Below are 18,653 nucleotides of genomic sequence, written 5' to 3' on the forward strand. Positions count from 1 at the left end.
TTGATGAAGTTGGTCGTCCTGCCAGCAAAGGGTTATTTTTGCCAGAATAGTGGCAAAAACTAGGAAAACAAGTACAACAATTGTACAATTTAATAATCCAATTGAAACAAATTAAAGCAGACCAAGACTAGGTTCTTCATTAATATAAATGTATAATTAAAACAATTTAAAGTAAACTAGGGGAAATAGATAATGATTTAAAACTTGCATATTGGGATGCAATGTTTAAAAAAAATGTCCTGATATACCGGATTCAAATGAATTTGAATGCCCTTTGACTTTTTATGAGCAATTGTCAATAATAAAATTTCATTTAGTATGAATTATACATTTTTAACACATTTATATTTCACACTATATAATCATAGTTGACCTCTTATAATTTTTATTACTCTGTTGGCATTGCAAAATTTGCACTACTTCCTTGCCAAAAATTAAAAGATGAGAATTTCTTATTTAATAGTTAGGACAGTTTAATATTTTATACCTAAGTCAGTGAGTTGATTTTTATTGCTTTTTACTCTCCACTTTCTTTCTGCATTCATGAAATAAAAAAGAAAAGCATTTCACTAAAACAATGAATTACTGTTCCACTGATGCAATTTAATATTTTAGGCACAAAAACATGAAAATTATTAGAATGCAGTTAAAATTGCTATGATATTAAACACGTTATATCGAATCCCCATAAATGAAGCAAATCTAGTTTTGCCACTTTGGCAAATATGCGCAAAATATAGTTTTGCCAGGACACTATTAGAATTTTTTTTTCTACCTTTGGCAGAAATGTGCCAAACTTAATTTTTTAAAATAATTACTTATCTGAAATTTTATGTTTAAAAGAATTAAGCTCATAGAAATTTTACTGCATTATATTGCAACATGTTGTGGTGGAGGTTTAAAAGGATTACTTTTGTTACTAAACGCAAACTTTGCAAATTAAAAATAAATATAATAAATAATAAAATTTATAGCTAAAAAAATTCATTCCTATATCTTTGTTAAAAGAACTCAATTCAACTTTCTCTAATTCTGTTTTTGCCATTTTTGCCACTGTCCCGGCATAAATGACTTCTTGCCTGCAAAATGTCTAACCGTTTGTGTTACCCACTATTGCACTTTTAAGTGCAATAATTTTGAATATAATTGTCTAAGTGAATTGCTTTATTTTTCAATATTTTTTCCCCAATACCTAAAACTTACATTTTAATATTCTTTTATAATGGCACGAAAGATATCCCTGGAATCATATTTCCCAGTCTGTTTGTACACCCGTACGCAACACAAGCAGGCATTTTAGTTAAATCAACAGAAAATATTCACTATTAAACGCAGCATTCTCAGGTAAAATAGCACTGATAAAGCCCTTCAAAGCCGAATGTTTTGGGTAGACTTTTCCCCACTCTAGTTAAAACCGGTAACGGTTTTAGCGACAGGTTTTGTCGCTTTGAGTGTCTCCTCTTTCTTCTATCCTCCTTGATCCAGTCCACTTTTCTTTTACTCCTCTCACTGTTGCCAAACCCCTTTTCCAAAATATCACCCCCAGACCAATCAGTGCAGAGTTGAGTTGAACAGAATGGATGGGAAAAGATGTTAAAATTTAATACTAATAATATCAGAAAATTAACAAAACATATTTGAGAAAACTTTTCCTCCCAGCTCAAATTAATTGATGTGTAGTCAAAAGAACACCTTGCAAGCATTAAAATTTTCAAATGGTATAATGTGACATGTCACTGTAACTGCCACATCACAGTTTACATTAGCAGCTACCTTATCACACACCAACATAAGTTACTAGTAAAAAAATTGCATTATATCCATTTTACGTAAGTAATTGCCTTGTAGTGCAAGTGCATTTTGCTTCTTTCCAGATTAAAATAAACACTGGACCAACTGTAAATGGTCAAATAAATGACGAGGGCTGAATTCATTTGAACAAAATGAAGCACTTTTTTAACAATTATTGCAGTGCATTATGTTGTTCTGTTGAATTACTGCATTTTAACATAAAGTTTTGAAATCTGCAAGATGGTTTTTAAAATAAATATGAAATAAAAAAACAGCAAAAGTTCAGCTACTTCTCTTTATGGTAAAAAATACTTACAATCAAGTTCAGACAGAACATTAGCAACTCTTATGATATCTTCTGATTCCTCCAGAACAGAATAGGCCTTTGATTCATCCAATAATTTTGACAGTATTGATGTCTATAAAATTAAAAGACAAGTTTAAAAGTGAATAAGTAAATTATAAGTACACATGCAACTTTCAGGAGGACCAAGTGTTTGTTCTGCTTGCTGAGTCATTACAAATTGATTTTAGTGATAAATATTGATATGTTTTGGCATTGAAAATACTTTAACATGCTCCAAATATGTATCTAAAATAAAATCTACTTTTAACTTGATGTAAATAAATTTACTGCAGAAAAATCTTTCATGCGTTCAATAAAAAATACTTTAAAATTGGTAAAATCGTCTTTTAGATTTTGCTACCATAAACATAACTTTAATAATAAAAGAAAATATTAAATAAAAACAAAAACCCCAACTCTGTAAAAACTAAAAAGAAAAAAAAAAAGCTCAGAAGTGTTTAGAATGTTTTTGAGTACTACTGAAAAACTACACCATTGAAATAGTTTTATAACCGGTACATACATGAATGAAATGAAGGAGAGGGGGGCTCAGCAGAGCCAAGCACTGCGACCAGAGGTCTATTGTACTAAACCCCAAACAAAAATCTTAAAAAAGACCAGTAGCCGTAGCAAAGATTAGCAGGCATTTAATGGGAATATCATAGATTTCCCAAGGATCAAGCAAGTGGCGGCCAAGGTGTTCAAACCTATAGGCAGAAAAGGTATCACAATCACACAGAATATGTGCAACAGTTTCCTCGTGAAAGTGACAGCCTCTACAAATTGGGTCATCAGTGACGCCCATAATAGTAAGATGCCGCTTCAAGGTACAGTGACCAGTAAGGTGGCCAATAGCTCTTCTGATGCTGTTGCGGTTCAGACTTAAGAGCTCCTTTGCCCTAATACTAAGGCAACCTCTATTAAGTTCTTTCGCCTGCTGCTGTCCATCAAGGTTGTGCCAGTTATTATACTGTTTTTTACCAAAAATATCAAAAACAGCAGTTCTAATTAGATTTTTCGAAATCCCAATTGCTGGCTCAGGGCCAACAAAAGGGATATCAGAACCATTCCAAGCAAGATAGTCGGCCTTTTCATTTCCCTGCACTCCAGAGTGTCCAGGTACCCAGCAAAGGGTAACCTTGTTCAGCTCTGCAAGATTGCAGAGCAAATTATAGCACTCCCAAACGATGTGGGATGTCATAACAACCTTCTTGACTGCGTTTAAGGCAGCCTGACTATCAGAGCATATATGAACACAACGGTCTCTATAGCCACGACTCAGGCAAATACCACAACACACCAGGATAGCATAAATTTCAGCCTGAAAAACAGAAGTTAACTTGCCCAGAGGACAGGAATATTCAATACCGTCACCGGGACAAAAAGCCCCAGCCCCAGTCCTTTCATTCATCTTAGAACCATCGGTGTACCAGAGAGTGCAATCTTTACCATGAGATAAGGTAACATCCCTCCAGTCACTCCTAGAAGGAAAGATAACCTGATATGGCTTATCAAAAGCATACTCGCCAAGCATGTAATCACTTGGCAGGCCAGAAAGAGGATGAGTAAGTACATCCTCATCAAAGTACTTCCAGGAAAGGTAACAAGAGTAGGCTTTCCATTGATTTGAGCCTCTCCATACACAAGAAAGTTTCAGCTTCAATCCGCATATGGAGCGGACATAAACCTAAAAGTAGTTCCAGCGCAGCAGTAGGCATTGTCCTAATACAGCCAGTCATGGCTATGCAGACTAACCTCTGCAGCTTGTTAAGCTCATTTTTAGTAATGTCAAGTTTAGTTCTTGACCACCAGACAATAGAGCCATATGTAATGATGGGACAGATAACCATCTTGTAGATCCAATGGATAACCCTGGGGCTGAGCCCCCAGGTTCTGCCAATAGCTCTCTTGCAAGACCAAAGGACTTTATTAGCCTTTGCCAAACAGTGGGTGAAGTGTTTCTTCCAGTTCATCTTGGAGTCAAAATAAATCCCAAGATACTTGACCTCATCAGCGCAGCTGAGAGTTTGTCCGAAAAAAGTAATATTACTCACCTGGATTGCTCTTTTACATGTAAAAGCAACCATAGTGGTCTTAAGAGGATTTACAGCAAGACCCTCAGAATGACACCATCTTTCCACACATTTTAAACCATGTGATAAGATTGAGGAGACAGTGTCTAAGAACTTGCCTCTGGTCACAATGACCACATCATCAGCATAGCCACAGCAAAAAAGGCCAGAAGAAATAATGCTTTCAAGCAGCGAATCTACAACAAGACACCAAAGGATAGGTGAAAGAACACCACCCTGTGGACATCCAGCATTTGCGTGAACAGTTAAACCGACCGGTACATAGATAAAACAAATCACATTCAAACGCAGCATAGAAGAATAAACAGTCAGGGCCCATTCCTTTTGGATCAATCAAGAAACCCAATGAAATTTGAATAACCCCCAACTCTTGATCCTTCTATTCTGCTTTTGAATTTACAGTGCCGGCAAAAAAAGAATCTTTACATTTAGTTGGCAATTAAAAACTTAACATGCAAACATCTTGTCATGATTTTATTTGGCATGCTTCCTAGTTATTTGGTGGAATACTGAATATTCGTCCAGATTGTGGCCAAATATTTGGTATTCGGCCAATTCACAAGAAAGCATGCCAACTAAAATCATGAGAAGGAAAAGTTATGTAAAATTTAATTGTCAACCAAATGTAAAGACTTTTTTTGCTAGCACTGTTCAAACTATGTAGAATTTATTTTTATATTTTTGGGAAAGTATCACTTACACCCACGGAGATATTAGTTTTTCCTTCAAAAATGCAAATTTTATTTTAAGGTTTTCGGCTCATGGCAAGCAGAGTTTTCTGTCAACCGTTACTACACTTTCAGAATATTTGACAGCATACAAGAGAAAAATAAAATTTTAAATTAAAATACTGAAAATTTGTTTAAATATGAACGTTTAAAGCAGTTGAATTTTCACTGCGTGTGTGCGAAAGATATAAATTTATAACCTTCATTATCTAAAGCCCAAATAGATCCTACACCTCATGATAAAATTCTAGTTAGATATCGTTAAAATTCAAAAAGTTATCAGCGATCTAATGAGCCGAAAATCCATAATTCTTGGATAGGCGACGAATGGTAAGGGTTTGTTCTCAAACTGATAACACTTGCCTGTTGTCATTCAGTGTGATTCATGGCAAAAACCGATTATTTGAGAACAATCCCTCACAAGTCGTCCCCCATCAAAGAATTATTGAAATTCGGCTCATTGAATCGCTCATAACTTTTTAAATTTTAAAGATATCGATCTGAAATTTTATCACAAGTTGCAGGACCTATTTGGGCTTTGGATTATGAAGGTTACAAATTGCTATTTTTCATGCAAGTGCAGTGAAAATTCAATAGCTTTAAACATTCATATTTCATTAAATTTTCAATATTTTAACTTCAAAATTTATTAATATGCTTCTCTTGCATGCTGTCACACATTCTGAAAGTTTAGTAATGTTTGATAGAAAACTCTGCATGTTATGAGCCAAAAACCTAGTTGAAAAAACCTATTTTTTGAAAGAAATGCTTATATTTCTGTCGGTATGAGAGATACTTTCACGAAAATATAACAATAAATTCTGCATAATTTGTTCAATGCCAGTAAAAAATCTTTACATTTGGTTGGCAATTAAAAACTTTACATAACTTTCTTATTATTTAACTTTTCATGCCCCTTTGTGAATTCCTTATTCGGCTACAATCTGGCTGATTATTTGGTATTCGGCCAAATCACTAGGGAGCATACCAAGTAAATTCATAAAAAGAAGTTTGCATGTAAAGTTTTTAATTGCCAACCAAATGTAAAGATTTTTTTGCCGGCACTGTATGATTGGTCTTATGCATATATTGATTATAAAACTATTTCAATGGTGTAGTTATTCAGTAGCATTTAATATCGTTTTAAACTACTGGGCTTATATATTTTTTCTTTTTAGTTTTTTTTTCTGGTTTTTACGCAGTTGAGGTTTTTTGTTTTATTTAATAATTATTTTTTATTTTAAACTTTTTAGTGAATTTTAATGGACTTGGTTCTTATGATTATAAGACGGTAAATTTTGCAATCTGCTCGTTTTATTGAGAGAGTTTATATTGTGAGGATTATTAAGTAACTTGCGGTGGTTTAAATTACTGAATATTAGTCCGTGTAGGGACCTAACTCCGCTTAAAGCAACATATGCTTGACCTTTAGCAAAAATGGGCAAACTTAAGTCAACCACAGCTTTATAAACAGCCTTTATAACTCATAATAACACGAGTTTAGAAAGGTCCTCAGTCAAATTTTTCTTGCAAAACTAAAGCTCATCAAGAAAGTACAAGTCACGAAACTTACTCCCCTGAATCACAACAAAAACTGTAGGCATAAGCCTTTATTTTTTATTGTTCTTGGAGCAATTCATAAAAGGGCTAGAAAATATTTTAAAATATGCAAACTAACTTTTTGATTCAAACTACAAAAAAAAGATTCCCGTTTTCATTGTATTAGATAACCAACGAGCAAAATCCCAAAAGTATCTAAACACCCAATAGTCAATCACGTGTTTCCCATTATGGCAGGCGTGACGTTAGAGCACAAAAGTTGAGGAACTTTTGGCTGGCTGCTTAGCAGGAAACAAATTTAAAATTGAAACAGTTAAAATATTAGTTTAAGTTGGCTATGCAATGTAACGTAAGCAAAATTTTATGGCATCACGTTGTATATGGGATAATTGTGACTGCTTAAATAGTAGGTCAATCAAACAATCAGTCTTATCATTTGGTTCCGTTCTGCAGATGGTGTGTTTTGATGTGGGCATGTGGGCTCAGTAGATTGATTTGTCTACACAGGGGACGTGGATGTTTTGTTGAGATATGTAATAACAAGATTCATTAGCCTGCTAAAAGCGCAGGAAGTTCTAAAACAGCTCCCTTAATGTAACGAAGGAGTTCTTTTTGTAAGGAATTCAAATTTGAAGAGTTGATGTTTTTAGAACTAGGTCTAACAGGGTCGGAAGGTTCATTTGTCTGAATACGAAGCCGGTTGGATTGGACTGAATTCAGTATATGGTGAGGTGTCCTCTGTTCCTATTTTGTCTGGAAGTCAGGTAAATAATTTGCTATGAAGCATACAGTGAAGTGTTCTCTACTGCTGCATAAGTGGGCCTGAAACGGAATGATCATGGAAATGGTATGGTCTGCCGTTCAATAGTGGAACGAGCGGGCCTTTTCAACTCAGCTGTACATTCGAGAGAAGGATGTTGCCTTTGTGCCAAGTTAAAGGTATGGACTGCCAGTAGTATGAAAATTTTCAAAATAGGTTTTTCTGGACAGTACCAACGTTGTGGCAATGTTTTTAGGGTAGACTTGTTTAAATGAATGAACGTTTTAGAACTGGTATTTTAAGTAAAAAAAATCTTTAATCTTGTGACATTTCTCAGTGATGTGTGTTTGTTGGAGGGTATTTTAATTAAATTTTATTGGGGATATGATTTTTTTAATGTTGAATTGTTTTTCCTATTTATTTACACTTATACTCAAGTTTCAATAAATTGTTTTGTCTAATGAGTATCTATTCTATTTCTTTTTTTCCTGGGCAGATAGATCACTCCACCTCAATTTTTCAGTTGGTTTAGGGCCAACAAAAACAAATGCAATGTGTTAGAGATGAAAATTGAATTAGTACACTTAGTAAACAAAAAATTCAAGCAGCAAAAATGCTACCTGCATTTGTTGCATGCAGGTAGCGTGCAACACGATCTGAAACCGACAATATGGAAACTGGTTGTTGATATGGTGAATTTTGAATACTGTCATTTGTTTAGCGACACTCCCAAGGTTAAGACAAATCGATTGACATAAGAACCATCAAAATTGGCCAAGGCATCTAGCCACTACAACGTCACATAGGAACAAACACACACCGACTAAAACATAACCCTCCAGTTGGGTAAAAGGACAGTACTTTTCCTGAAGCCCAACTCTTTTGCCTTGCGGACTCTGAGTCTGCCCTGATGTCATGATTTTACTGAGAGCACAAAAACTGCAATCTCGTTTCACCTCTGTAGAAGTAGTTCAACGACACTGTCTCCCCGCTGTTGGACTGCAGCTCGCGCTGTTTAGGGCGGTGAAATTTAATTCAGCACTTAGCAGTTGGAACATGGATTTGTCTTTTCTTCATCAAATTGAAGAATATGAGTGTTTTGAAAACATTTTGAACCAATTCCTATGAGATTGGCAAATTGCCTTTCAGTTGCTGGAAGGAACTTTAATGAAATTTTATTGTGTAGCAAAAAAAAAAGTGATAAAATTCAAGCAGAAAATGAAACAATGGTCTGTTATCATAATGCATCGCTCATTCCAAGTTTTAAGCATTTAAAAATTATGTGATTAGAACTTTTATTATGCATAATGTGATCTGTTTGGACTGCTTATTTCAAGGCATTAATCATATTAACTGTGGTTGTTTTTAATCTTTCACTGACTAGTGATTTATTGCTATCAATTTCTTGCTAGCTGTTTTTGGATGATCATAGTTTAGAAAATAAAATAAGAAAATAAAATTCAGTTTAACAGTTTGCTTTAGTCTTTTTTTCCTGAAACATAATTTTTAAGATCAATGAATCCTGTTAAATTAAATTACTGTATTCGAAATATGTCTTTGATTTCAAAAAGAAACATAGTAACAACTTTTGTTGAAAATGACAAAATGGTCATGGGTCATTTCACGTCAAATCTCCTAATGCCATGTGCCATCATGTCTCAGATTTTGTCCATTATTTTTTTTACGAACAGATATTTATGAGAAAAGCCCAACTTTTTTTAGATTTTTTGAATGAAAATTACGCTGGAGAAATTTTATCAAAAATTAGATGTTTGATAATTTTTCGGAGTCACAGTTTTGGCATAAATTCAGAAAATCTCTCTAATTTCTTTATTTTTCAACCGATTAAGCTGAATTTGGTATCAACTTCAAGCTAATATTTTTCTCTTTCAGTGTGAATGCCAGAAAGTATTCTATAAACAGTTGGGTGTTGCCGCTCTTAATCTTAAATCAGTTTTTATGTTTTTTTAATTGGGAGACTAAATAAGGTACATCTCCGGAGTACCTACTATGATCAGCATCAAATTTTTTTTGTAGCATATTTAAACCATTCTCTTGCTACGGAGAAAAAAGTAGAAGGGTGTTTTTTTTTTTTTAAATAAGAAAATAAAGTATGTTTTGCAGAAAATACAAGTTTCCTATTACTTTAAATCCCTTTTAAGTTTAGAAAAGGCCAAAAGCTTTTCAGAACAATTAATACTGGAATCTCAAAGGATTTGTATCAATAGTTAATTGCTAAAAAGTTGTTTACTTTTAAAAAGAATTGTGCAAAAACCTCCGTTTCAGACTTCACAAAAATAAAAAAATTAAAACACCTTTGATTGAAAGTGTACTAAATATTAAAAATAATAATTTGAAGAGTAGTATAAAAATATTTCTAATAGCATTATTTAGCTTTTTCTTTTTTTTCTTTTTTTTTTGACGATAAAAGTTGGGGAAAAAAAAGAATAATTACTATTAAGAAGTTTTCATAGTCTAAATTTGTTTGGATTATGTAGCACCTGACGATGATCTTCTGCTCTTACAATACTCATGCAATTTGTATCCTTCTTTCGCTTTGAAAGTTAATTGACACATAACTTTCAATTATAAAATGTGAAATGTAAGGCATGCTTGAGCGGACGACATTTTTTTAAAAATTTACTATTTCCTTTGTAACAGAAGATGAAAAAGTCAGAATTTCTATAAATAAGTTTCAAAGAAGTTTTAAAATATACTTCAATCAGCAAAAATAATCTTCTTCAGAGAAATCTAGACTTGTGGAGTACTTACTGTAAGTGTGGAAGTTCATTGTCAGGTGTAACGTAATCCAAATAAGATTATGCTAAGAAAAGTTTTCAACAGTAATTATTTTTTCCCATCCTTTAATGCAAAAAAAAGAAAAAAACAGCAAGATAATTCCATTAAAAATATGTTTATACTATTCTTCAAATTATTATTCTTAATATTCAGTACACTTTCAATCAAAAGTATATATATATTTTATTTATTTATTTTTGCGAAGTCTGAAATGGAGGTTTTTGCACAGTTTTTTTCAAAAGTAAGCAACTTTTTAGCAATTAAGAGCCATTATTTTGAAATTCAGACAAAAAACGGAAATTTTGGCAGTGACCATTTTTGATTTTCCTAATTTTTTTATATCTCAAAGTAGGCCATAAGAAGTAAACATTCTGAGATTTTTAGCTTTCCAAAAAATTTTTTTCGCTCGTTAAAAATTCCCAAAGTTTGACGTTTTGCAGCGCTTTTTAGAAAAATTCTAAAAGTCGCATTTCAGTGCGCTTTAGTTCTTTACAGAAACACCACCCCACGGTTATGTTTATATTTATTGGTTGTACTGTATCTAGTGATGATGACTTCATAGTTATTTTGGTTGGGGGATGTTGCTTTCTTCAGATAAGGGGTCGCAAAGTATGGATTTTATCCGTTTTCCGCGCAAGTTGAACCTGCGTTATTTCCCCCAAAAAGCCACCCCCCGAAAAAAATGTAACATATACTGAAAGTTTATACTATGAAGAGAGTAAATGGCACAAAATTTGTTTGAGGTTTAATTTTTTTTAGGAGAAAAATGCCCTGATATTTTTCAAATTATCAAAAATTGTGCTTTTTTGATCGCAATTAACTCAAAACAGCATCACTAGGAAAAAAAACCTTTTATATATTATGGTACCTGGCTATGTGTAAAACATCGTGAAAAAGAAAGCAGCATGGGATCTCTTCTTGTTTTCCAGAAAATATTTTTTTTTGTAGCTCATTTTATGCGTTTTCTCGTACGTAAAACATGTGTCCAGTATGCAGATTAGATCTTCTAAAACTTTAAGGATGTAGTAAGAATGTATATATGTGTGTATAGAGAAAGAAAAAGACTAGTAATACTTTATTTTTCTGATTTTTACAAATTGATGGTATTTTAATTGCAGGTAATTCAGAAAACGATAAATCGATATCATATATATATATATATATATGTATATATTTATATATATATATAGTACATGTATATATTTATATATGTATATATATATATATGTATATATATATATATATATATATATATATATATATATATATAGATATAGATTTATCGTATCAATCCCAAAATAATTCTTTCTTATTTATGTCCGTAGCAATGGAAGAACTATCATGAACAATATCTGTTTCACTTTCCTCTAAATGCCTTTTTTCTATGTCATCTTCAAATACCTCTAAAAGGCTGTCGGTTCTTGATAAATCAGTATTATCCGCTTTTTTCTCCTTTGTACATCGGTTAAAAGCAGCTTCAACTTGACTTTTTGTCAGATATTCGCTCGGTTGGAATATTTTCATGTCTTCAATCATCTCTATTCTCATTGCATGTTCTGCAACAAAAGAGAAAACAAAGAAGAAAACATTTTGGAAATCTCATGTGAGGGGTGGGCTCTCCCAACTCTTAAAAGTACACAATTTTCATTGTAACAAATAGAATTTCTTTATGAAAAGTTCCTTTATGGTAAAAAACCGGCAGAAAACAGACGTCCGACCAAGTAGAACATGCAATGAGAACAGAGATGATTGAAGACATAAAAATATCCCAACCGAACCAATCTGACAAAAAGTCAAATTCAAACTGTTTTTAGCTGATATCCCAAGCAAGAAAAAGCGAATAATACTGATTTATCAAGAACTGACAGCCTTTTAGAGGTATTTGAAGATGACATAGAAAATAGACATTTAGAGGAAAGTGAAGCAGATATTGTTCATGATATATATATATATATATATAATTAAGCAAACAGAATTACAAATATTAAACAAATTATAAATAACAAACGATGATAAAAAAGGAAAAATGCAAACAGCTATTAAGTAGGAATAGATAAAGAGTGAATCCAGAGCTCATCAGCCGTGGAGGATTCATTAATAATGGTCAAAAGACCAAAATTTTAACTATAAACTAGAAGAGAATGGGCTCTTGGTGTGGTCTTTTCAATATTTTTCACTTTTATTATTATTATATATATATATATATATATATATATATAAATATATAAAATTAAGCAAACAGAATTACAAATATTAAACAAATTATAAATAACAAATGATGATAAAAAGGAAAAATGCAAACAGCTATTAAGTAGGAATAGAAAAAGAGTGAATCCAGAGCTCATCAGCCGTGGAGGATTCATTAATTATGGTCAAAAGACCAAAATTTTAACTATAAACTAGAAGAGAATGCTTAAGCTCCAGTACATGTAATATAGAGTAACAATGGGCAAACGCACCATTTGCTAAGCTAAAAACAATAAACTAGAGCTCAAACCTAAAACTAAAAGCAGGGGGTTTCGCCTCGACTAATTAGGAAAACAAGTTCCGATAATTAGCCTTCCACGGGACAGTACCTGCCAATAACAAAATTGTCTTACCTTGAAATCCAAGTAAACATATCATGTCCGTTGTTCAGCCTGATAAAAAAGCCTGTCCATTCGTCAACAAAACATTAAAAATATAAAAACCATGTCCGGAAAACTGTCCAAAGACGTACCAGGTCGCCTGTTTCGCACGTGTAAAAATTTTATCCACTACGGTGATTCATAAAAAAATGGTTTGTCACGGTTGTATCATACATTTACACAGTTAAACAGTTTCAAAAGAAGCGAAATGTTCATCGAAGGCTATACTTAAGCAGATGTTTTCAACTAGATTTTTAGGGAAGTTATTATGAAAAAGTAAGTTTTTGAGTACTGAAATTTCTTGCTTAAATGCAGAAATGGTGTTGCAAATTCTTTTAATTCTGATAGCTTGCGAAACAATAATGCCAATAAAAACCTTTTTACTAAGGCAGGAGGAGAAATCTTGTAAACTGTTAACTGCGAAATTGAATTCACGTCTTTTATCATAGATTGTAGTGGAACAATTTGAGTCAATTTGTATGTTGATATCCAAGAAATTAAAGCTATTATGATTAGAATTGGTCTTTTTGAGCGTTAATGAACTATGATAAATAGTTTGCTGAGTTCAGAAAAATTAGGAAAATTTATACACAAAAGGTTATCAATGTATCTACAACAAAGAGGTGTAGAGGAAGGATTGTCAATTAAATATTTTCGTTCATAATATAAAAGAAAAAGGTTGGCTAATGTAGAGCTAAAATTAGCTCCCATTGCTATGCCATTAATTTGAAGAAAACATGAATTACCATTTTCGAAAAAATTATTGAAAATACAAAATTTAAAAAGACCAAGAAAAAACAATTCATTAAAATCAAGGGAATCCTTGACTGAATTAAAAAGTTCTGAAACAGAGGAAAAAAGTTCAACGAGTGGGATATTGGTGAAGAGGTTTTCAAAATCAAAAGTTTCTAAGTGGTTTATATCAAGCATATTAAGTAAATTGATGACTTCAACACTATTATTAACAATCCAGAACCAATTCATTTGTTGAAGTTTAAGTTGTTCAAGAATTTTTTTGAGAAATTGTTCAAGCTTTACACTCACATTTTTTCCAATGGTGTTGGTGGCAGAGCAAATAAATCGAAAACCAACAGGTGTTTTATGAAATTTTGGAATTGCATATAAGTAAGGTAAGTTAACAGAATCGGGACGTGGCAATTTAAAACGTTTGTAAGCAGCAGCAAATTTTTTGCTGATGGAGGATTCATTAAGTTTGGAGGAAACATAAGTGGTGGTTTTTTCTAGTTCATTTTTCAAAATATTAGCATATAATTTTTTGCAGCAGATACAGTAATTAGAACTTGCTTTATCAACAACTGTAAAGACAAAAGCTTTTTTAAAATTATCGATGGCATTATTTTCATCAGCAGAAAGATGGAAGTATGAAGATTCAGTGTTAGCAATATCACGTAAACGTGATTTCAGTTCAATTAAAAAGTGGTGTCTATATTCAAGAAATGCATTGAGTGGAACATTAAAACAATAGGAGATCTTTCTTAAAAAATATTCAAGTTCAAATGTAAGCTTATTAAAAGCTTTTAGGAAATTAATACGAAAATTAGGCCGATATTTAGTACCCAAACTAAAAAGTTTAATGAGTTTTTTGTTTTGTAAAAAATTCAAATCACCGGTCAGAATATGACCAAAATCAGAGTTGAAGAAGATGGAATTAGAGAAATTAGCACAATTACAATCAAAATTCAAATATTTTTCAAAGGTTTGAGCTCTAGTTTATTGTTTTTAGCTTAGCAAATGGTGCGTTTGCCCATTGTTACTCTATATTACATGTACTGGAGCTTAAGCATTCTCTTCTAGTTTATAGTTAAAATTTTGGTCTTTTGACCATAATTAATGAATCCTCCACGGCTGATGAGCTCTGGATTCACTCTTTTTCTATTCCTACTTAATAGCTGTTTGCATTTTTCCTTTTTATCATCATTTGTTATTTATAATTTGTTTAATATTTGTAATTCTGTTTGCTTAATTTTATATTTACTTGGCTTTTTAGTTTTGCTGCGATGCGCATCTATGGGCTCTTGGTGTGGTCTTTTCAATATTTTTCACTTTTATTATTATTTTATCTTGTATGTAATTAATTTTTGTGCTGCTTTGCGCATTCTAATTTACGTACTAGGTGTTTGCTTTGTTTCTATGCTGTTCTTTTAATTTTCGGGTTTTGTCAATTCCACGATGTACAGTCTTGCTGCTATAAATTGTCTTACCGCACCTACTTTCTTTACTATGGGCTTATGTACAAATAATCGTTGTAAAATTTGATCTTTGGCTGACACTGAAGCTAGTGTTCATTTTGAGGGTAACTTTTGAAAGCAACATCATCTTGTTTATCTTATTAAATGTCTTTCCTGAAATCTATGTTATATTGTACAAACTAGGAATTCTCTAAATATTCGTATCAACAATCACAGACATGATATACTTTCGTTCAAAAACAAAGAAGACAAAGAACTTCAGCATTTTCAATTTCACAGTTTTGATAAAATTTCTATTTCAATTCTAGGTTTTGAACACTCTTTGGAAAAGAGACTTTCACTAGAATCTCATTTTATTCTTCGTTTCAAATCTATTTTCCCCTATGGGTTAAATTCCTCCCTTGATAATAAATTATATACAGCATACCATAACTCTTCTAAAAATCTTTGTATTTATTCTTTGTTTAGATTTGGAAATAATACTAGTACTTCTCGTTTTAATAGAGGATCAGGAAAATCCCCTCCTCATTTCTGTATTTTTTCGCCCTTTGAAATTCTTAATAAGCTTGAAAATTCTTTTTGTCATTCTTATGACACTGAATATGTTAGAAAATTTCTTTTTGGTCTTAAACAAAAATTTCTAAAAAAACTTAAAAATTTCCTTCCGAACTACCTTTTTAAAAATTCACACTTTGAATTTCTTTGTTATGATCTTCTGATCTACAAAGTTGGTTATACGCAACAACATCAAACTTACTACTGCACCTTTAGTTTTTTACAAAAATCATTCGACTATTTAAACTTTTCTAAACTAAACAGTAAACTTTTGGATTTTTTTCCCATCAAGGATCTACAAATTGTCTTCAGCTACAAATTCAATCCCCCTTTCTCAAAAAATATTCTAAACTATCAAGAAGTTGCAAAAAATTTTGAAAAATATTTGAATTTTGATTGTAATTGTGCTAATTTCTCTAATTCCATCTTCTTCAACTCTGATTTTGGTCATATTCTGACCGGTGATTTGAATTTTTTACAAAACAAAAAACTCATTAAACTTTTTAGTTTGGGTACTAAATATCGGCCTAATTTTCGTATTAATTTCCTAAAAGCTTTTAATAAGCTTACATTTGAACTTGAATATTTTTTAAGAAAAATCTCCTATTGTTTTAATGTTCCACTCAATGCATTTCTTGAATATAGACACCACTTTTTAATTGAACTGAAATCACGTTTACGTGATATTGCTAACACTGAATCTTCATACTTCCATCTTTCTGCTGATGAAAATAATGCCATCGATAATTTTAAAAAAGCTTTTGTCTTTACAGTTGTTGATAAAGCAAGTTCTAATTACTCTATCTGCTGCAAAAAATTATATGCTAATATTTTGAAAAATGAACTAGAAAAAACCACCACTTATGTTTCCTCCAAACTTAATGAATCCTCCATCATCAAAAAATTTGCTGCTGCTTACAAACTTTTTAAATTGCCACGTCCCGATTCTGTTAACTTACCTTACTTATATGCTATTCCAAAATTTCATAAAACACCTGTTGGATTTCGATTTATTTGCTCTGCCACCAACACCATTGGAAAAAATCTGAGTGTAAAGCTTGAACAATTTCTCAAAAAAATTCTTGAACAACTTAAACTTCAACAAATGAATTGGTTCTGGATTGTTAATAATAGTGTTGAAGTCATCAATTTACTTAATATGCTTGATATAAACCACTTAGAAACTTTTGATTTTGAAAACCTCTTCACCAATATCCCACTCGTTGAACTTTTTTCCTCTGTTTCAGAACTTTTTAATTCAGTCAAGGATTCCCTTGATTTTAATGAATTGTTTTTTCTTGGTCTTTTTAAATTTTGTATTTTCAATAATTTTTTCAAAAATGGTAATTCATGTTTTCTTCAAATTAATGGCATAGCAATGGGAGCTAATTTTAGCTCTACATTAGCCAACCTTTTTCTTTTATATTATGAACGAAAATATTTAATTGACAATCCTTCCTCTACACCTCTTTGTTGTAGATACATTAGGACTTGACCGATGCATCGGCCTGGCCGATGCATCGGCGCCGATGGTTCAACAATTTAGCCATCGGCATCGGCGGCCGATGCCAACTTGCAGGAAACATCGGCCCATCGGCCTTAAAAAACATCGAAAAGCCGATGGAATTGGCCGATGTTTTTGGGAAAAAAAAGGACCTTCGTTGTTTTACTTTTTAATACAAAGTAAAGTGAGCTATTGTTTTCACATAAAATTGTTTACTTAAATTTCAGTATGAATTTTTATTTTAATCACCCCTGAAAGAGTTTTTAATACTGTATTCAGGTACCAAACAAGTTAATTATTGCGTTGTTTCTTGCGGTTGGATGTACGTATCTCTCATAAGTCATAACTCAAAAATGGTAAGCTGTAGAAGGCTAAATTTTCGCGTGTGGGATGTGCATACGTTCCAGTTGTGCAATTCTCTTCTTGTTTTCAATCGGATGTTCTAAAAAGCCTATTTACTCATTTTTTGTGGCTATTAATTACTTATTTCAAGGCAAAACTAATACAGCGCCTCAGACTGACGATCATTTGGTGATATATTGCCGAATTGGAGACTATGGAAACAAATATTTGATGGCTAAACCGGTTTTGTTTCATTTTGTTAGATTCTCGTTGAATCGACGGTAATTTTTAATTTTTCGATATTTGTAGTATGAATCTTTTTTGTATCGCTTCTGCGGAGCTACAAGTTTGGGGCCCGTCTAAGTACATTTTGGGGCCCTATTTCTCTATCATAGAAAATGTAAAACATTTATCATAAGCATTTTTGTAACTCGGGCCCCTACGGTTATGGGGCCTCTCGTGCAATTGCAATATTTGCTATATTTTAAATCGCGCCTGCGCGTCAAAACAAACTCGGGTGCAAGTTTTAAAAGAGTTTTTCTGCTCAATGTTTATGATTACTTTGAACTCTATTTTTTACGACTATTTTTTGTATTTCCGAGAACACTTGCGTGCCCCTCCTCCCACCCCCTCAATTTCTGAAATTAAACTGTAGTTGTACTTTTGAGTTGTTTAAAAGTAACACCATTCATAAAATTAGAGTTTTTTTTTTTTTCAAGCTTTATTTTTTGTTTAGGAAAAATTTAGAGAATTAATCTAACAAAATTGATTAAAGACGTTTTGATAGTGACATAATTCGGAAATCAAAGGGACTTTTGAATTTTTTCTTCGTAAGTGCTGAAGTAGATTCAGAAACTCTTCCGAGGCGTTGGTGGTAGCGGTTCTGTACTAAAAACATGAGGCCAAAAAGTTTAATGTTGTGAGTTACCCCAAAATCAAATGGTGACCCTCCTAACCCACCCTCGTCGTGTCAAGCATTTCTTACATATTTAACGATTATTTATTTTGATCATGAAATGTCATTTTGCGTATTTCTTATATTTGTTTCACCTATATTTCGTAATGCGAAATCTTTTTTGCATCATGAATAGCAATCGATTTTTTTTCTGTTATAAGTAACTATTTTTATGTATTTATATAAAATCAATGAATAAGTTATTTTCGTTTTCATCATATTTTTAATAATATGTTATAGAAAAGTTTAAAGGATTTTCTATTATGCAATTTTTGAAATTTCAGAAAATTATTGTTAAATTGAAAAATTTAATTTGAACTTGTTCGTAGTGCTTCATAAAAGATTAAACAATCAAATTATTCAATATTACGTGTGCAAACATC

The 18,653-nt window shown here is 32.1% G+C and overlaps 1 protein-coding gene across 2 annotated transcripts in view; it reads right to left on the reverse strand.

The window, feature by feature from the left end:
- Positions 1–18,653, reverse strand: part of LOC129218444 (uncharacterized) — a 96,048-nt gene that overhangs the window by 43,264 nt on the left and 34,131 nt on the right. For both annotated transcript variants that reach the window (XM_054852714.1, XM_054852715.1), the window contains one exon: positions 2,108–2,210. In XM_054852714.1, the coding sequence (XP_054708689.1) occupies positions 2,108–2,210 (103 nt within the window). The remainder of the gene's footprint in view (positions 1–2,107; positions 2,211–18,653) is intronic.

The sequence above is a fragment of the Uloborus diversus genome, chromosome 3, assembly GCF_026930045.1.
Source record: "Uloborus diversus isolate 005 chromosome 3, Udiv.v.3.1, whole genome shotgun sequence".
Taxonomy (NCBI): domain Eukaryota; kingdom Metazoa; phylum Arthropoda; class Arachnida; order Araneae; family Uloboridae; genus Uloborus; species Uloborus diversus.